This window comes from Oncorhynchus masou, chromosome 25, assembly GCF_036934945.1.
Source record: "Oncorhynchus masou masou isolate Uvic2021 chromosome 25, UVic_Omas_1.1, whole genome shotgun sequence".
In the NCBI taxonomy this organism is placed as follows: domain Eukaryota; kingdom Metazoa; phylum Chordata; class Actinopteri; order Salmoniformes; family Salmonidae; genus Oncorhynchus; species Oncorhynchus masou.
This window is the reverse complement of record NC_088236.1, coordinates 36603609-36624873: the sequence shown is the minus strand read 5'-3', so window position 1 is coordinate 36624873 and position 21265 is coordinate 36603609. Positions and strand designations below refer to the sequence as shown.

At 43.7% G+C, this 21265-nt stretch overlaps 2 protein-coding genes across 3 annotated transcripts in view; both read left to right on the top strand.

Annotated features, from left to right (window-relative positions):
- The window catches only part of LOC135514240 (multiple epidermal growth factor-like domains protein 9), a 34426-nt gene extending 19485 nt beyond the window's left edge, over positions 1–14941 (top strand). Inside the window, exons 3-6 of one of the 2 annotated variants that reach the window (XM_064937578.1) lie at positions 14–153; positions 1497–1646; positions 12425–12694; positions 12803–14941. In XM_064937578.1, coding sequence (XP_064793650.1) covers positions 14–153; positions 1497–1646; positions 12425–12694; positions 12803–13311 — 1069 coding nt within the window. In that variant the 3' untranslated portion in view covers positions 13312–14941. Of the gene's footprint in view, positions 1–13; positions 154–1496; positions 1647–12424; positions 12695–12799 lie in introns of both variants that reach the window. The other variant, XM_064937577.1, reaches the window with a different exon arrangement.
- Positions 14942–18180: 3239 nt separating this feature from the next.
- Positions 18181–20999, top strand: LOC135514241 (tumor necrosis factor ligand superfamily member 6-like). Its single transcript, XM_064937579.1, has 4 exons — positions 18181–18560; positions 18742–18769; positions 18876–18926; positions 19022–20999. The coding sequence occupies exons 1-4, from the start codon at positions 18357–18359 to the stop codon at positions 19489–19491; spliced, it is 753 nt and encodes a 250-aa protein (XP_064793651.1). The 5' UTR covers positions 18181–18356; the 3' UTR covers positions 19492–20999.
- Positions 21000–21265: the final 266 nt, after the last annotated feature.

Here is a 21265-nt window from a genome sequence, read left to right as displayed (position 1 = left end):
CCTGTTCTTTCAGCTCAGGAATGTGTGTGTGTAAGACGGGAGTGTACGGGCCCAAGTGTGACGAGTGCCACCCAGGCTTCTTCCGTTTCAGCAGCACTGGGTGCCAACCCTGTCAGTGCAACAGCCTTACTAACTACTGCCACCCGCAATCGGGTGAGTAATCCACTACACCACACCTTCTATCTACAAACCACAACAATCACCCTTTCAAATCCGATCAAAAGGTTTATTTGTCACGTGCGCTGAATACAACAGGTGTAGACCTTACAGTGAAATGCTTACTTACAGGCTCTACCCAATAGTGCAAAAAAAGGTATTAGGTGAACAATAAGTAAGTAAAGAAATAAAACAACAGTAAAAAGAGAGGCTATATACAGTAGCGAGGCTATAAAAGTAGCAAGGCTACATACAGACACCGGTTAGTCAGGCTGATTGAGGTAGTATGTACATGTAGATATGGTTAAAGTGACTATGCATATATGATGAAGAGAGTAGCAGTAGCGTAAAAGAGGGGTTGGTGGGTGGTGGGTGGGTGGGGACACAATGCAGATAGACCGGTTAGCCAATGTGCGGGAGCACTGGTTTGTCGGCCCAATTGAGGTAGTATGTACATGAATGTATAGTTAAAGTGACTATCCATATATGATAAACAGAGAGTAGCAGCAGCGTAAAAAGAGGGTTGGGGGGGCACACAATGCAAATAGTCTGGGTAGCCATTTGATTACCTGTTACACACTAATCCTGTGTGTGTCCGTGTCCCATCCTGTGTATCGTTGTGTGAGTGGACAGCTATTGAGAGGCTTGGAGAGGGTCAAGGTGGATGGGATTGTTGAACCCCTCTGTCTGCCATTGTGATGCAGAAGAATGATAAATGCTGTGGATGTACTTCCTTAGCTCAGGTCTGATGTCATCGACAATGACCCTCTGTCAGCCAGGGAGCGTTACATAAGAAACATGAGGGTATGCAAAACACATTAGACTGTCTCTTCAAGATTAACATGACAGTGACCTGTTCCATTTCAATTTGAATACTGGAAAATCAAGCTGATTTGTTCCTACTACTATAGGGTCATTGTTTTTTAGATAAGAGTGATAGTTAGGTGTCCTCTATCGTGAGGTGTCCTCTATCGAGAAGGACAGAAAACAACAATAGTGTTTACTGTATTCCTTCATTTAGAGAACATCTGCAATGCCCCACTATACAGAATCATTTCATATCCCATATAGAAGTATTGGTTCCTTTTCCACAAAAACCTCTCAACTCAATTACTATGTAACAGGCAACTAAACAGTCTGGGGCTCAAATCAGCAGGAGATTAGTATTTCCTGGATTAATGGTTTCTATACTATACAAACCAAACCACCAGTGTTCAGGTGTGGTCAATAAATACCATATGTCATAGTCCCAACATTGGAGAAACAGACCCGTTTTCAAAACATGTAAGCATAGGAAATTGACGTTAACTTTGAACCATAACTTCCCTCCTTTTCCACAGGCATCTGTCTGAACTGCCAGGCCAACACTCAAGGACCCAACAGTGAGGAATGCAAGCCTAGATTCTACTGCAGCTCTGGTGCTGCCACCACCGATGCCTGTGTCCCCTGCCCCTGTTCTAACACCACCTCCACTGGCACCTGTCACATTGGTGAGTAGCCACTATCCCCTGCCTCAGTAGTGCCCTTCTTAGGTCACCATATTAGTGCCCTTGCCAGTCAATTCGTCAGGGTGTGGACTCTACAAGGTGTCGAAAGCATTCCAAAGGGATGCTGGTCCGTCGACTCAGGTTGGCTGGATGTTCTTTCTTGATACAAAATGGGAAACTGTTGAGCGTGAAAAACCCAGCAGCGTCGCAGTTCTGAACACACTCAAACCGGAGCGCCTGGCACATACTACCATACCCCGTTCAAAGGCACTTCAATCTTTTGTCAGGCCCATTCATCCTCTGAATGGCACACACACAATTCATGTCTCCCGGCTTAAAAATCCTTCTTTAACCTGTCTCCTTCCCTTCATCTACACTGATTTTAGGTGGATTTAACAGGGATCATAGCATTCACCTGGATTCACCTGATCAGTAAAATGTCATGGTAAGAGCAGGTGTTCCTACTGTTTTGTACACCCAGTGTAGAGTCCCTATTACTCTAATACCATCTCTGTAGGCCTAATAATAAAGATTTGTCGTTCAACTTTCAAAATCTATTACCTTTTAATGTGGTATTAACATAACCAAGAGGCGAAAGAAGCGCACACCAATTTAGGTGAGGTGCTGGCTAGCGGAGTAGAACACTTCAAAAATGAACGGAGCGCTGCACACTCTAGGAGCTCAGATGCAATTTAATAACCAACGTTTCCACAGACAAGCTGTCTTGATCAGGGTATATTAACATAATCAGTCATGATGTTTTCATCGGATTGTCAATCACCTCAAAATTCTCCTGTAAGCCTGGCTACCTGCGCACGTTTGTCCGCTCTAAAATAATCCCCGCATCCGTAGGCTTCCGTGCACTGTGCACACGCCATTTGGGGAATGGAAAAAGACATCTGTAACAAAACACCCAAAACATTTGCTTCTTTTCATTCATTAGGCCTACACTTGTAACCTGAATCGATGCGTCCACTGAATTGATGTCTCGGCCACTCATCTCTGCCTTCACAAAATGTCGATCCATAGCGCATTTTGGAGAGCATTCCACACATTTTCAAGTCCATTCGTTAATTTTTAATGGGGGTGACATGTGGTAACGATAACTTTTAGGCTATTACACTATTATTTATCATGGCATCTTTGTTTTAATTATTGTGACAGGTTAATGTTCAACCAGTACAGCGTACCCCCACTATTCTTAACTCTCCAACAGCGAAGCACCATCGACAGTCACTGCCAGGGATGAAGGCTTGTCCCCATTACTATAACCCCATTCGAAAGCATACTGCTTGTCTTTCACAGATAATTGCAATTGACTTGTGATGGTTTGCCAAAGCGTCAATATCTGGACCCTCTGGTTGACGATGTTTAATCCCAAATTTCTTGTCCCTGCTGGTGTTGGTCTGTTAGGGTCTAACAGTTAGGCTTCTTGACAGTGGATGGGTCTCCTCACATCAGCAAAATCCCAAATGTCTCAGGTAGACACGTTCGCTATTAAGCATGTTTTAACCAAGCAAGCCAGTATCGGTTTGTATCCATACTAAACTGATACCTCAGCAGATGAGGCCTGAGCCTTGAAGCCACAGACATACATAGAGTGTCTGTCTGACTCACTCACTGACTCACTCACTGACTCACTCACTGACTGACTCACTGACTGTCCTCCCAACCTCTGATCTGACCAATCAGCCGCAGCCATGTGACTGCTTACGGCCTCCCATTGGGTCCCAGCAGCCTGGCAGCAGCCATGTGGAGACAGGGAGTGGAAGGAGGACACGCGCCAGGCCGAGGTTGAGCTGAACATAGATCACACTGACCATCCTGGGCACAGCTGGGCCACTTCACAGCAAGCTAGTCAGGCAGTAGAACATAGGGGGTAGGTGGCACCACAACACAGCTCCTTGAATTAGGGGCAGCAGGTAGCCTACTGGTTAGAGCATTGGGCCATTAACTGAAAGGTTGTTAGATCGAATCCCTGAGCTGACAAGGTAAAACTCTGTCGTTCTGCCCCTGAACAAGGCAGTTAACCCACTGTTCATAGGCCGTCATTGTAAATAAGAATTTGTTCTTAACTGACTTGCCTAGTTAAATAAAAAATTAACCAGGCAGCAGTAGGGTGATAAAGTTGTGTGTGAGGAATCAACAAAAGCCTCAGAGGTTGCCCTGGCAACAGTGACTAATCCACAATGCAGTACCGTGAGAGAGGGATGAAATGATCTGTGTGTAGCTTCTCTTTTCTCAAAGGTACATAAGGGCTTGACTCATTCATCCTAAGGCAAATAAAACATTGACACGTGTGTGTGTGTGTGTGTGTGTGTGTGTGTGTGTGTGTGCGCGTGTGTGTGTGCGCGTGAAAAGGAAGTGGCTGAGCTGGCTGTAGCAGTAGTCAGGGAGGATGGTACTGGGTAAATATCCAGGTCAGGTTGTTGAGTCAGTATCTGTATGTGAAGGTCCTTTGCCTCTCCTGGTGATATAACACGTTTCCCTCTGACAATAGCGTTTCCACTGACAACGACCCAGGGTTAAACCCGACCAATCAGACTGCCTATAGATAAGAGGTGTTATCACTCCTAGACTTTATTGGTCTAGCTCTCATCTAGGATTTGAATTGTCGCTTTGGAAAGTGTGTCTGTTGTGGACACATATTGGTCCATAAGTCGGAAAGAGTTAGATATGGATGATATTGAGCAGACTTAAGCCAGCACACATTTAGGGGACCAATAAGTATGTGGCTATTTTCTATATTACCTTGCTTAGGAGGGGATCCACACTTACACTAATGACATGTAGAAAGCCTGATTTATTGTACTCAATAATATTTGGTGTCAGACCTCCTGGTACTTAATGGATGTGCTTACAGCAGAAGGGGATATATAACAGTTAGTGAAGCCATTAGGAGAGAATGAAGGGCACTGTCTAGTAGCATCATATTACTAAGGAGCAGAGGCTGGAGGAGAACGCTGACCCTGGAGGAGACAGACATCTCATGATAATGAGAAGTGATGAGGATGATCTAACACAAGGGATCAGTCTTTAGATACGATTAAAGTGAATTTGATTCCAGGCTGTATAGACCTGTGTTTGTGGAACAGTGTTTGCTCCACACTTAAGCCATATCTTTCTCTGATTACATCGGTGGTCATGTGTGGCTCAGAGCATGGTGCTTGCTACGACAAGTGTTGTGGCTTCAATTCCCATTAGAGCCACCCACACAAAAACTCTTTGGGTACACATTTCTGCTAAATGGCTTATTATTATCATTTAATCTTTTCTCTGAACCTTTTGGGGTAGCTTTAAAATGTATCTGAGCAATAAAAACAATTGTATTATTAGCTAGGGAACTCTTATATAGTCGCCTAGACTAGAGACACTGCCATAGGGCTTACGTTTCGCGTTTTGCAGTATTACAAACCAATCTGTGTTTGGCATTCTGGTGCCACCTAGTGCTGGTACATCAGCCAAGTCTCTTATGATTTATGATTGGCATGTACAGTTGAAGTCGGAAGTTTACGTACACTTGCACGGAACCAAAACTGGCTGCGCGCGTGATCGTGCATTAATGTATTTGTCCCCCCACAGCAAACGCGATCACGACACGCAGGTTAAAATGTCAAAACAAATTCTGAACCAATTACATTAATTTGGGGACAGGTCGAAAAGCATTAAACATGTATGGTAATTGCACATGCTAGCTAATTTGTCCTATTTAGCTAGCTTACTGTTGTTAGCTAATTTGTCCTGGGATATAAACATTGAGTTGTTATTTTACCTGAAATGCACAAGGTCCTCTACTCTGACAATTAATCCACACATAAAACGGTCAACCGAATCGTTTCTAGTCATCTCTCCTCCTTCCAGGCTTTTTCATCTTTAAATTTATATGGTGATTGGCATCTAAACGGTCAAAGTATTACCACGACGACCGGCAAAACAGTTCGTCTTTCAATCACCCACGTGGGTATAACCAATGAGGAGATGGCACATGGGTACTTGCTTCTACAAACCAATGAGAAGATGGGAGAGGCAGGACTTGCAGCGCGATCTGCGTCAGAAATAGGAATGACTTCTGTTTTACGCTTCGAACACATCGACTGTGTCATTGCATTTCGATACACCAGAAGTACATTCATTTCCAATGGAACGCTGCATTTGCCTTGCAGCATTGCGTTGCAGAGGCAGTTGCAGTGCGTTCTGTGTGGTGCAAACATTCAAGCATGCATCAAATTGTATGCGTAGACTTCACAGAAAGTAGCAAAATATGAATGTAGATTTTTTTTGCACACATATTCAGTAAAATGTGGGATTACATAAAAACAGTTTGATTGCATAATTTCTTTACATTTTTTATGAATTTATTTGCCAAGTATATTATTTATTCGATGACATCCACAAATTAATTGTTAGAGCCTATAATATAATTTCCCTCCAAAATGGAGTTTTGGAGCGAAATGCAATAATAAATAGTCGAGATAGCAGAGTAGGCTCTTTCAACAATGAGACCAACGTTGAGGAAGGTGGTCTTGATTGCGCTGTTGGGCCGGGACCAGTCCCGCCGAAAGCGCAGGTCTGTGTGGGTCCAGAGATGGTTAAAGTCCCGAAAGCAGGCAGGGGAGTTCCACCGTCTAATTCAAGAGCTTCGACTGTTTGGACAGGAATTCTGAAGTTACTTTCGTCTGGATCGAAGCCAGTTGGATCACCTGCTCCAGATGGTTGGAGCCAGGATCACCCGGATGAATAACAACTACCGGGAGTCGATCAGCCCAGTTGAACGCCTGGCGATTTGTCTCTGGTAAGCTACATTCTAGTACATTTTTAAAGCCTTTGATACCATAATTGATTGTTATTTGATACATTGTTTTTTATGTTAATAGTCCCTATTTGACATCAGATGTACTTTTACAGAATGTTCATTGGGACTATAACTTTTCCCAAAGTTGGTTTATAATCCTTTTTTAATTAAGACATATTACCAAATTAAAAGAAAGTTGAGGTGCCTTCTGCCCTGATGAAGGTAGGCTAGTCTTCTCCAGGACCCATTGTTGTTCAAGACAGTTACAGTCATTCATTACATTCTTATTGGACTCACATACACTCTTAGAGAAAAAGGTTCCAAAAGTGTCCTTCTGCTTTCCCCATAGGATAACCATTTTTGGTTACAGGTATAATACTTAATACATGGAACCCAATAGGGTTCTACTTGGAACCAAAAGCGGTATTACCTGGAACCTAAAAGGGATCTCCTATGGGGACAGCCAGAGAACCCTTTTAAGTAGATAGTACCATTCTTTCTTAGCGTAGAGTTGGCCTGGACTACAGTTTATTGATATAGTCATAGACTGAATTGTACTGTTTCAAGGCATTGTTAATGAGTATTACAATATAATTAGTAAAGCATAATAAACAGGAATGAGGTAGCTATATGAGTAGATATAATATGTGGGTGGAATTCAAGTTATACACTATATTGATCATTATTTTGAATTATTATATTTTAGATTCTTGGCGACAGGGGACTCCTACAGGACCATAGGATTCATCTTCCGAATTGGATGGTCCACGGTGGCAGGCATTGTCCCCTCTGTGGCACAAGCCATTTGGGACTGTCTGGTTGGTGAAAACATGCCTGTCCCCAAGGAGGAAGACTGGAGGGCCATCGCTGCCGAGTTCCTGGAGAGGAATTTCCCCAACTGTCTTGGCTCCATTGACAGGAAACATGTAGTAATCCAGGCTCAGGTTCACAATTCTACAACTACAAGAGTACATATTCAGTTGTACTCTTGGCTGTCGTAGATGCCATCTACTGTTTCCGTGTTTTCGATGTTGGTGCTTACGGCAAGGGAAGTGATGGCGTGACCCTCCGGGACTCTGCCTTTGGCCAGGCACTTCAGGATGGCACCCTGGATATTCCACCACCTGCGTCACTCCCTGGAGCCGAAGACCTGGGACCTGTTCCCCAAGTCTTCGTCGGCGATGAGGCCTTCCCTTTAAGACCCAACCTCATGAGGCCCTACGCTGGACGCCAGCTGCCATTGCCAAAGCCTGTATGGATCTTTAACAAACGACTGTCCAGGGCAAGGTTAGTTGTTGAATGCACCTTTGGGATTCTGGCAGCCCGATGGAGAATGTATTAGAGTGCTTGGTCTCAGCCCCTCAAAAGTCGATGCCTGCGTGAAGGCCACACGTGTTCTCCACAACTACCTGTGGAGGTCATTCCAGGAGCCGCTCCGGATGGAGATGGGCACGCCAAATGGTCACCTTCCTGATGTCACCAGGGCAGGTGCCAACAACGCCCCCAGACAGGCACTCCAGGTGAGGGAGAAGCTGACCACCTACTTCTCATCGCCAGCAGGTGAAGTCCCATGGCAGTATGCCGTGGAGTGAAACAGCTCTTCAAAGAGCCCCATAACACAAAGGTTATTTTAAGAACCATCCACCGTTGTCCATAAAATAACATTTTTCCCCCAGATTACTTTATGTATCATTGTCTCTCTTCATTTGGAAGTTATATTTAAGTGAAATTTGGGAGTAAAGACCACACCTTAACCCCTTCCCTCTCCCATTAACGTCAGTATTATACACACCTGGCATGGTACATCAGGTGAGCGGGAGCACTGATTAAGGTTATACGACATACAGTCGGTATGATAACAAAGGGAAAGGGTAACCTAGGTAACCCAGGGTCCATACAAATAGTACAGTTTACCACCATGTTCACTGGCCTGACAAAATACAGCTGGGAAAAAAACTAATTAGGAAGAGAATGTGTTTTTACTTTCATCTTGTTTTAGATCAGCAAAGGTGTAGGGAAGAAATAAGCAGATTAAGTCTAAATTAGATATTCATAAACAACTGAAACAACTGACTATGAAAACATAATTTAATAAGTATTCAAGTACAGGAAAGAACATGACAGGTATGTGTGTTGTAAAAATGTTTAAAAAAAGAACTATTGAAAGAGGTGTGTGCGCGTGCATGTAAAAAAAAAATATATATATATATATATATTTAAATGAATGTGTAGCCTGTAATCTGTAAGAGAACAGCAAGAGCATGTATTTTTGGCACCACTGCAGACCGATGCAGGGACTACTCATAAAGCCTAGACGTAGTAGGGGAACTTCAGACATGGCCATAAAGAGAGAGAGGGCAGGGCACTGGAGATCTGAGGTACGAAGAGGTGTGTGTGTGTCTCTGTCTCTGAGAAAAAGGGAATAATATGTAGCCATAACAGCTAAACAAACAAATGGCCCCTGGATGTCACGGACCAGTCGATCGAACAGAACTTCACAAAAAGTTTCAACACCCTGGTTTTCAAGTGGTTTTAAATAAAATAAATATATTGACCTTTTAGTCTCGTAAGAGACCAAGAGCATCTGTGAAAACTCCGTATGAGTTTCAATTCAGAAATATATTTAACACTAATAATGAATGCTATCCTAAGACTTTATAAACAAACGACTTTACGAATTGAGTGAATTTAAACGGAACTGACGTGTGTGAAAAGAAAGGTACAATGAGGGAGGTCAAAACAACAAGCAAACAACTCCTCTTCTTGTCCTTCCTGTGAGCTGGTCGGCTAAATTGACAACATTTCTGAAAGGAAAGAGAAAAACAACACATACAAGCTTAACATAATATGACACCATAAAAGGTGAGATTTATGTAAATTAAATACTGCTTGCATAGTGTAGTTTGTGGCATAAATATAGGAACAGTGTGGTAAAGTTGGTAATACCTACTGTTTACTCATGGAATTTGTATTTCAGATCAAAAGATGAATATGACAGGCAGATATTTCGACAGCAAACTGTTGTAGGATATTTTCTAACCCAGAAACAACAGCTATACATTTGCCTCATATTAATACTTTGATCTGAAATACCAATTAACCTTCATGACTATACTGTAAAAATGACCTGCTTTACTTCACTGTCGCACACTTATGACACTACCTGTGATGTGGAGAAGAAAAAAAACGTACCATTGAACTCGGCTTTGAAAAGCAGCTGATACATTTTAACCTTGACTGCTGCTTTTCTTTGCTGAGGCAGCCTCTTCAGTGTTGGCACCAGGCTCATGGCAAAGAGGGTCTCTTCATCCTCCTTCCTGTGAGCATCAGGTTGGGCTGCATCCCTCTTGACGGCTTGGAGGAGCCTCTGCTGAAATGAGTTGAGTGGATCTGGTACCTCCGATGACGCCTGGTGTGATGTTCCTCTTCGTTTCTCTCTTTCTCTCCACGGTCACATCCTGTTCAACGAGGTCCTCAGTGGTCACTTCTGTGAGGTTCATAATAATCTCAGGTGGTCCTAGATCCAGAGGTGCTTCCTCCATTTCATCATCTTCCATGGCTGCACCGGTAGTGGTCATACTCATGGATGATGTTGTAGAGGGTCTCACTCCACCGGTAGTGGTCATACTCATGGATGATGTTGTAGAGGGTCTCACTCCACCGGTGGAGGTCATACTCATGGATGATGTTGTAGAGGGTCTCACTCCACCGGTGGAGGTCATACTCATGGATGATGTTGTAGAGGGTCTCACTCCACCGGTGGTGGTCATACTCATGGATGATGTTGTAGAGGGTCTCACTCCACCGGTGGTGGTCATACTCGTGGATGATGTTGTAGAGGGTCTCACTCCACCGGTGGTGGTCATACTCGTGGATGATGTTGTAGAGGGTCTCACTCCACCGGTGGAGGTCATACTCGTGGATGATGTTGTAGAGGGTCTCACTCCACCGGTGGAGGTCATACTCATGGATGATGTTGTAGAGGGTCTCACTCCACCGGTGGAGGTCATACTCGTGGATGATGTTGTAGAGGGTCTCACTCCACCGGTGGAGGTCATACTCGTGGATGATGTTGTAGAGGGTCTCACTCCACCGGTGGAGGTCATACTCGTGGATGATGTTGTAGAGGGTCTCACTCCACCGGTGGTGGTCATACTCGTGGATGATGTTGTAGAGGGTCTCACTCCACCGGTGGAGGTGATGGTGGCATTTGTAGGTGACGTTGAGGGTCTTGATGCACCGATGGCGATAACACTTGTGGATGACGTAGTAGAGGGTCTGGCTGTAAAATTGCCACTCGTTGCCCGAGGCACAATAAATGGATCCAGAAAAGAAAGAATGTGGCAGAAGCTCCAAGACTGCTGACCTGAAGCTGCTGACCCAGACCTCTTCTTCTCTTTCTCTGCCCTTCTCTCTCTCTCTGATACCTGTCCCTGAGTCCTCTCCACTTCCTCCGACAGTCTTCCTCTACATAGACATGAACATGGGCATGTCACCTACTGTACACATAGACACACACACACACACACACACACTTATCTGAACCAATTATCAGGGGTACAGTAGTATCTACCATTTCTATTACTATTTATCTAGCATACACACTCACACTCTTTCAAACATGATTATTTGGTAAAGTTATCAGGGGTAATAACTAGCATAATTTATTTGACTTTATTTGACTCACACACACACCTCATGTTAGCTAACACAACTTCAAACTCAGTGCCTCTTTGCTTGATCATGGGAAAATCAAAAGAAATCAGCCAAGACCGCAGAAAAAACATTGTAGACCTCCACAAGTCTGGTTCATCCTTGGGAGCAATTTCCAAGCACCTGAAGGTACCACGTTCATCTGTACAAACAATAGTACGCAAGTATAAACACCATGGCCATACCGCTCAGGAAGGAGACGCATACTGTCTCCTAGAGGTGAACGTACTTTGGTGCGAAAAGTGCAAATCAATCCCAGAATAACAGCAAAGGACCTTGTGAAGATGCTGGAGGAAACAGGTACAAAAGTATCTATATCCACAGTAAAACAAGTCCTATTTCAACAACCTGAAAGGCCGCTTAGCAAGGAAGAAGCCACTGCTCCAAAACCGCCATAAAAAAAGCCAGACTACGGTTTGCAACTGCACATGGGACAAAGATTGTACTTTTTGGAGAAATGTCTTCTGATGAAACAAAAATAGAACTGTTTGGCCATAATGACCATCATTATGTTAGGAGGAAAAAGGGGGAAGCTTGCAAGCCGAAGAACAACATCCCAACCGTGAAACACAGGGGTGGCAGCATCATGTTGTGGGGGTGCTTTGATGCAGGAGGGACTGGTGCACTATACAAAATAGATGGCATCATGAAGGAGAAAAATTATGCGGATATATTGAAGCAACATATCAAGACATCAGTCAGGAAGTTAAAGCTTGGTCGCAAATGTGTCTTCCAAATGGACAATGACCCCATACTTCCAAGTTGTAGCAAAATGGCTTAAGGACAACAAAGTCAAGGTATTGGAGTGGCCATCACAAAGCCCTGACCTCAATCCTATAGAAAATGTGTAGGCAGAACTGAAAAAGCGTGTGCGAGCAAGGTGGCCTACAAACCTGACTCAGTTACACCAGCTCTGTCAGGAGGAATGGGTCAGAATTCACCCATCTTATTGTGGGAAGCTTGTGGAAGGCTACCTGAAACATTTGACCCAAGTTAAATTTAAAGGCAATGCTACCAAATACTAATTGAGTGTATTTAAACTTCTGACCCACTGGGAATGTGATGAAAGAAATAAAAGCTGAAATATATCACTCTACTATTATTCTGACATTTCACATTCTTAAAATAAAGTGGTGATTCTAACTCACCTAAAAAAGTGAATTTTTACTAGGATTAAATGTCAGGAATTGTGAAAAACTGAGTTTAAATGTATTTAGCTAAGGTGTATGTAAACTTCTGACTTCAACTGTATTTCTGTGTTTTTTTGTTTGCCTAGACTCTGATGGGTTTCCAGTGTGTGACCAGTGCCTGTCTGAATACAGTGGTCAGCAGTGTAACCAGTGCAAGGCTGGATTCTACAGTGCCAACAGCGGGTGTGTCCCCTGCGACTGCAGTGGTAACGCAGACCCGACACGCCCGGCCCAGCTCTGCCAACCTGATACTGGCCACTGCCTGAGCTGCACCAACAACACCACGGGACCTCAATGCCAGCTCTGTGCCGCCGGCTTCACAGGGGACGCCCGCGCACACAACTGCACCCGCCCAGGTAAGGGTCATCCAATAATTTGGTGCAGAGGAGTATTAGTATATTGCGTGTGCCATGAGTAGCTGAATGCATGCCCATTCACATTGTAAATCATTTGTTTTTTAGCAGCACGGATAACTCCTACGCCAGAGCCCACGACAACGACCGAGGCCTCTAAAACCCCCACCCCTGCTCCAACCCCCAGGAGCAAGGGCCTGACCTCCACGGTGCCCACCGGTGCTCCCCCCTCCACCACTAACTCCAGCACCCTACTGAGCGTAGCCACCACCCAGGCGCTGCTCACCAGCCTGGGCAGCCCCTCAGACAACACCACAGCCGCCCTCACAGAGGTCTCCTGGACCCAGTTCAACGTCATCGTCCTGGCCGTCATCATCCTGGTGGTGGTGGTGCTGCTGGGCTTCGTGGGAGGGGTGTACACCTACCGAGAGTACCAGAATCGCAAGCTCAATGCTCCCTTCTGGACCATCGAGCTGAAGGAGGACAACATCAGCTGCAGTAGTTACCATGACAGCATTCCCAACGCTGACGTATCGGGCTTGCTGGAGGACGAGGCCAACGAGGTGGCGCCCAATGGCCAGCTGGCTCTCACCACCCAGGGCAACTGCTACAAGGCCTAGCCCACAGGGCAGACAGACTGCACACTGCTAACAGACTGGACACACACACAGAGGCTTCCGGCCTGGCTGCCTGCCTCACAGGACAGAGACATGAAATGGATAAAGACTTTCAAAGCTGCTGGACACCAAACCCAAAGCTCCATGTGTAACTCGACTCCCTCTATCCAGCTCCTCTCTCCCTCTGTGGAACAGAAGGAGATTCTGCATAAGGCCATTGGCACCAACAGACTGACAGACAAAGGAAAAAGGGATGGTGTGTTTCTTTTTTGCTTTTGTCCTGGCAAAAGATTACAAGATTTTGGGCTCCGTTACAGATTGAAGTGATTCACGTAAAATAAGAAGTCAATGAAGGGTCCAAAGAGTAGACTGTTTTTACTTCAGTTGTGCCTGCAGAGGGCACTGTTAAGGATGTGGATGGTTGTGGTAATGGGGTGTTTGCCCATGCAAGAGTATTGGACCCTGTCTCTGTTGTATGGACACTGTTTCTTATGCAGTTCAATGGCCATCAGACCACTCATCAGGAGACCGAGCATTTCAGGACCTTTTAAAACAGTTTAAGTTACAACTTGAACAGAGATCTGGTCCAGACAATGATTGTTATTTTAATGAATTGTATTTATTGTTTCAAGTTTTGTTCTTGGGATAAATGTTCCACGTGTAAGATGTTTTTCATGGTGTTTAAAACTGTGTGCTATATTGAATGCAAATTGAAAAGTGCAACATTTGTTCATATGTATGTATTTTTTGTTAGCTATTGGGAAAAGTGACGGCTGCTGGCTTAAATGACCTTGTCTTTTGTTTGCGGCTGTATCCTGTATGAACCATTGCCAGGTCCTTACCTTGAGTATTAACAAGGAGTGTTTTAGATGAGGAAACAAACATACCTTGTATCCTCTCTCTACTCAGCACTGTGCAGGGCAGTAGGTCCCATTGCTTGTTATGATCATCACATTGACTTTGTTTTACTGATAGAGTGCTGATCTGCTGGTTTGAAAAAGGCCTACCTCTACGGAAGGTGTTGAACACATTCTTGCTCAAAAAGTAGCTCTAGTCCATTTCAGCTGGTTTCATTAAGTCATCCAAATCTAGGACAAAATGATTCTAGCCTTAATTTCCTATATAGTCTTATATCAGTACAAAATAGACCGATCTTGGTAATGTGTTGCTGGCAGCAACACTATTAATTCTGCTCGTGCTTTTATGTTGTTTATAAACTACAATGATATCTAGGATTTGTTTCTGTAAAAATGAATTAAAGGCTTAAGTTATTAAGGGAACTGACTCCTCAGGTACTGCCTCTTTCCCCAGTGTGATCACTGTAAATAAGAGTAGGACATTGTACAGATGAATGTGAATAGGATCATTATTATTGTACAGGTAGAGTGCAGTGTACACTCAGAACAGTCGGTACGGTTACACTTAAAGGCTCCGATATGGTCTGGGCACAGTCCACACAGGAAATGAATTATAAATAGACCTACCCTCTGTATTGTCTTGCAGGATACATGTCATCATCCATCCCTAACTACTGATTTCAATTAAATTATTCATGGTAAATTGTGTAAATACCACAAACTGAAAATTTCACATACAATGCTAAATAAAATTGGGTTTCTTGGTTCGTCTGTAACTGTGTTTAGCTCCTTTATATTTGCATGTTTACCCAACCTGGAGTTTTAGTTTGTTATCCTTTCACAGCAGCTGTGTTTCTGTGTTTGAGTCATTTCAGTGCTAATGAAGTGTATTTTTATTTTATTTATCGAGGCAAGTCAGTTATGAACAAATTCTTATTTACAATGACGGCCTAACCCGGACGACGCTGGGCCAATCGTGCACCACCCTATGGGACTCCCAATCACGATACAGCCTGGATTTGAACCAGGGTGTTTGTAGTGACGCCTCAAGCACTGAGATGCAGTGCCTTAGACCGCTGCGCCACTCACGAGCCTTAGTTCAACAGAGAAGACTGCTCTGAATGTCTTCTTATTAAAGCTAGAATCCGTAGTTGCTACATCAACTTTTGGACTTAAATGAATTATATACATATCCATTGATGCTTGAAGAAGATTATAAATCTCTCATCACCTTAGTTCAGCTGTTGAACATCATCAGAACCCAAAATATAAGCCTGATTTACTCCAATGTTTGTAAACAATGTAAATGTAAACAACCACTGTGTAGCCTCAACATGGTTAAAACTATACATTTGATACACTATATCTACAAAAGTATGCACACACCCATTCAAATGAGTGGATTCAGCTATTTCAACCACACCCATTGCTGACAGGTGTATAAGCAACGTCAAGACAAGAACTGTCTGTCGGAAGCTTCATGTAATGGGTTTCCACGGTAAGCAGCCGCACACAAGCCTAAGATCACCAGATGCAATGCCAAGCGTCGGCTGGAGTGGTGTAAAGCTCACCATCACTGGACTCCGGAGCCGTGGAAATGTGTTCTCTGGAGTGATGAATCACACTTCCCCATCTGGTAGTCTGACGGACAAATCTAGGTTTGGCAGACGCAAGAAGAATAATAATGGTCTGGGGCAGTTTTTCATGGTTCGGGTGAGGCCCCTTAGTTCCAGTGAAGGGAAATCTTAATGTTACAGCACATACAATGACATTCTAGACCATTCTGTGCTTCCAACTTTGTTGCAACAGTTTGGGGAAGGCCTTTTCCTTTTTTAGCATGACAATGGCCCCGTGCACAAAGTGAGGTCCATACAGAAATGGTTTGTCGAGATCGGTGTGGAAGAAATTGACTTGCCTGCACAGAGTCCTGACCTCAACCCCATCGAAAACCTTTGGGATGAATTGGAACGCCAACTACAAGCTAGGCCTAATCGCCCAACACCAGTGCCCAACCTCACTAATGCTCTTGTGGCTGAATAGAAGCAAGTCCCCGCAGCAATGTTCCAACATCTAGTGGAAAGCCTTCCCAGAAGAGTGGAGGCTGTTTATAGCAGCAAAGGGGGAACCAACTCCATATAAATGCCCACGATTTTGGAATGAGGTGTTCAACGAGCAGGTGTCCATATACTTTTGGTAATTTAGTGTATAGTGGATAGTCAGTCCTTGCATCCATAGCTTGATCTATGAATTTGAGTGTGGCAAAATTTCTCCAGCCCCATCCCTTTTTTTTGCAAAACAGGTGGTGGGGAGTTCTTCGTTATTGATTAGATTAAGAATTCTAGCTTTAACTTACATAACTTAATTCATTTTGGCATCCTTTTTGTGGGCATAAGTGGCAACACAGCTAAATGTTTTCATGTGTACTTGGCCCGGTACTGTGTAGCAGTAGCTCCACCTCAGCTGGTGCACTGTCAGTGGGAGCTACCAGCTCGGGCAGCAGCCGGCTAGGAGAGGACCATGCAGCTAGACCCCCACGTATTGAGTGTTTCCCAGCAGATGGTCAGGGTCATCATCCATGTGGCAGACAGGGTGAATATCCCCTTGGAGGTTTTGGATGAGTAGGACTTTCAGAGAAAACAAGGAAACTCACCTAGTGTTGGCAGTTGTGTGGGGCTGACTGGAGGTTGGCCAGAATCTGCCTAGGCCTACTACTCACAATGGGACTGCCTGGCCCTTCACAATGGGGTTGTGTTTCAGGTATGGAAGGAGATTACGTGTGATGCGTAGGTCTGGCAGTTCCTTGTACCCAGTTCCCTTCAAGCCCATGTCATTTGAGCTGTTCGTGAGGCAGTGGGGGAGGTTCACTCCCAGAAGACCGAGACCCTCCAACACCTGAGAGAAGTTCCATTGGGTTTGGAAGTTCCACTGGCATCTGGATGGACCTGTATTCCTCCAGCCACAACTGTAGAAACCATTAGTATCATTACACCGGTCGTTCCAGCCTGGCCAGGTGATCTAGATTGACGGCTCATTTGAATATTTGGAGGCGTGGTTTATACACAGTTAATTTTTTACAACCATGAGAGTGTCAGCCAGTGTTTAGGGAACATTCCTCTGCCCCAGGCATTGCTGATGCATGCCAGAGCTTACAACATCTAGATAGATATTTTAATCTATCGCTAATCACATCATATGTTATAGCAATCTGGTGCCCAATGGCACACGCAATCATTGGTTGATGCGTGCAAGGTCTGAACAGGCGAACGTGACCTATGTGTTCTGTTCAGAGGAGGCTAGTGATGGGAGGGTGACTCATAATAATGAACGGAGTCAATGGAATAGTATAAAACACATGGAAACCAGGTGTTTTTTGAGTCTGAGACCCTTCCATTCATTCCGTTCCAGCCATTACTATGAGCCCATCCTCCCCATTTTAAGTGGCACCAGCCACCACTGGTGTTGTGACAATGAAGACTGAGCATGTCTACTGCCAGTTATGGTCAATAAAGAGCAGTAACTTAAACAAAAAACAAACCATGAAAAGACACTTTTAATTTGGTCTATTTTTTTGCTTTGATTGGATGACTTATCCCTTTACAAAATATATTGCTGTTTTAAAACTGCAGTAAAAGTGCTGTAACTGCAGTGCACTGTGGTATTTTGCAGTGTATTGCAGTTCAGTTATACTGCACTGTAAGTACAGTTTTACTGCAAAATTACTGCAGTACATTTTGAGGGTTATTTTGGAGGCAATATTTCCAGCATAGTGTACTGCAGTTATACCTAACTCTGACTGCACTCTTTTTTCGTACGGATTTATTTAATGACCTATTATTTATTGAACATTTCGAAAGATTATATTTTAAACTTGATTGAAATTTGAATCCTGTAACAATTTGAGAAAAAATACAATTACCTTAAATCCATTGCTGTTGAGTCACGATGTTTACAACAATATTTTGGTTTGTGGTATGGCTCGGTTCCTATTCAGTCGAATCAAGTTCAATGTCTAAACAGGAAGTTAAGTGTTACATGAAAAATTGGCCACTACAGGCCCTACACTGAAACTCACAGATTGAGACAACACGTTTACACGATACCCTGACTGTAGGTGGAACGTGGGCGACAAGATTTATAAACGTCGGACTTGAACGGCAAAATCTATTGAGTCGTACTCACTCCCTACTGATCATGACAGCCGCTGCCAATGAAGAGGTTCGCTATGTGATCCAGTGTCATCGTGCGAAGAGTGACAGGATTCTTTATTCCCGGGTGAGCCGCAGAGATGAAGTGCTGTCAGTGTGCCTCACTCGGTTCGCTGCGTTTGTCTCTATACTTCTGTCGTGTGCTGCACTCCTACTACACGCATATCAACATAAAGCAGCGGGCAACCAGGTAAGCTTATTTTTGTGTGTGGTAAGAATCGAAACTGTTAGGCCCAGTAGCCTAAAGTAAATGTATATAATTATTAGAGAGATCAGAAAACGCTTGTCACTCTAATTGTAGAGAGCTGTGGTGTATCTTGCAGACTATTATACACAGTAAATCTGAATGGATCTTGTGTTTTTATTTGTAGCTCACTTCAGCGGGAAGCTATTCTATAGGTAAAACCTGATGATTATTATTATTATTATGGTTGTCATGATATTATTATAATCATCATCGTCATCATCCTCATCCTCACACTGTCTATTTTATCCCTCCATATAGGCAGTCTTCAGCAGCAGCAAGTTAGAACCAATCCAAGTGCTCATCTGACAGGTACAATTATGATACCTGCACTATTCGTGATATTACTGCTTGAAAGACCAATAAGACTAGGCTTAAAGGTAATGTCCTCCTTGTCACTCCTCCAGCTCCAGCCTCATTTAATGATTCGAAGAGGGAATACCTTGAATGGGAGGACAAACTTGGACTTGCTCACCTCAGCGACTTTGAGTATGATGACGGCGACCTCATCGTACCGAAAGATGGCGTGTACGAGGTTTACCTGCAGATCACCTTCCGAAGACCTAGTCACTTTGTGTGTAGCAAAGAGGGCCCTGTTTTCATCCTCTCCCAGAGGGTGATCCTGTTTGCAATGAACTACAAGAATAACAGAGAACTCCTAACAGCATCTGATACAGTGTACTGCAGTGGGCCCCCTGGCTCAGAGGGCTGCATGGAGGAGGACTCAGTGGTTCCTTACTGGGAAAAGTCTCCACGCACATCCGGAGTGTTTAAACTAAAAGCTGGGGACAGGCTTAGAGTGAGTAACGAGGACAGGTACCATGAGTTGATGCTCCTTCAAGAAGACAAGACATTTTTTGGGGCACATCTCATTTGAGGTACAGGGATAATAATGGACTTTAGGGCTGTATATATGTCTGCTTTAGGTTTCTATTTTTTATTGAATAAGTTGTGACTTGTGTCAACTGCTACATAATGAGAGCAGGGCTTTGTTGAAATGATTGTAACCACTATCACTTATCAGACAAATGTCATATCTGTTCACTATATACTTTATTTATTTCTGGAGAGTTTTGATTTGAGAATGATTTGAGAATGTGCATGAAAGAGCACTTGAAGTACAACATTGCAATGTTATTATGATCTCAAGCGTGGCCATAAATAACTTCTTATTCAGTAAAACAGTGATGTTGCTATAGGGTTGTCCCAATTCTGATCTTTATCCACAAATTGGTCTTTTGACCAATCAGCTCTTTTGACAATAATTTGGCACAAGATCAGAATTGGGCTGTCTGTGTAAATGCAGCCTATGACAAGTACAAGCTGGGAAATGTATGCCGAGTCAGCAGGTTGCATTAGTGGGGAGGACACAAGGGTGGTCACGTGCTTGCAGGGCAGAGGCCCAGAGTTCCAGTCTCGGCGTGGTCTGATGGTTAAGGAAGAAGTACAGTCAAGCACGGTGACGTCCGTCACACAGACAAATAGGGAACTTTAGATGAGATTGATGATCTTACCCAAATGCGGTGTGTGGTATTCAACTTAATTTCTGTTAGAAGTAAGTAGAGTCCAACCCTGGGCTGTTGAAAGTGTTTGTGGGGTGACAGTTCCTACGTAGTAAAAGAAGCAGACTAGTTACTAGAGGGCTGCTGGTTGAAACCCCCAGGGCTGATGAGGAATGTCTGAGTTGTTCTCTTGAGCAACACATTTAATCTCAACTGCTCCATGAGTGCCTCTCTACGGTTGACCCTGCGGTGTTCCCAGCCTGTCCCGTGGGGTTGGGTACTGTGTCAGCTACACGTGTCCTTAAAGCTCATTCAGTTTTCTACGGTATAAAACAAAGTAAAAGTGACATTTGAGGTGTGTTTCCAGCAGATAAACAACAGTATGGGCGTACACTGTGTTTACCACCTCAACCTAACCTTACTTAGGAATGCATGGCATGCACGCTATTGCACCATTGTGTGACAGACAACACCCATTGTTGTAAATGTTGATACAATGATGCCAGGCTTCCTGTTTACACAGGCTAATCAGTGCCTTCAGAGAGTATTCACACCCCTTGACTTTTCCACATTTTGTTGTGAGCCTGAATTTAAAATGGATGAAATTGAGATTTGGGTGTCACTGGCCTACACGCAATACCACATCATGTCAAAGTGGAATTATGTTTTTTGACATTTTTACAAAGTAATAAAAAATGAAAAGCTCAAATGTCTTGTGTCAATAAGTATTCAACCCCTTTGTTATGACAAGCTTACTTAAGTTCAGTAGTAAACATGTGCTTAATAAGTCACATTAAACGTTGCATGGACTCTGTGTGCAATAATAGTTTTTAACGTGATTATTTAATGACTAACTCATCTCTGTGCCCCACACATACAATTATCTGTAAGGTCCCTCAGTCGAGCAGTGAATTTCAAACACAAATTCAACCACAAAGACCAGGGAGGTTTTCCAATGTCTTGCAAAGAAGGACACCTATTGGTAGATGGGTTTAAATAAGAAAGCAGATATTGCATATCCCTTTTGAGCATGGTGAAATTATTAATTACACTTTGGATGGTGTATCAGTACACCCAGTCACTACAAAGATACAGGTGTTCTTCCTAACTCAGTTGCCAGAGAGAAAGGAAACCGCTCAGGGATTTCAC

What these genes read in the sequence shown, in the direction of transcription:
- LOC135514241 (XM_064937579.1), top strand. Translation starts at nt 18,357, where the DNA reads ATGACAGCCGCTGCCAATGAAGAGGTTCGCTATGTGATCCAGTGTCAT. An exon ending in ATAAAGCAGCGGGCAACCAG is followed by an intron (nt 18,561 to 18,741) that starts GTAAGCTTATTT and finishes TTTTATTTGTAG; the next exon opens with CTCACTTCAGCGGGAAGCTA. An exon ending in TCCAAGTGCTCATCTGACAG is followed by an intron (nt 18,927 to 19,021) that starts GTACAATTATGA and finishes TCACTCCTCCAG; the next exon opens with CTCCAGCCTCATTTAATGAT.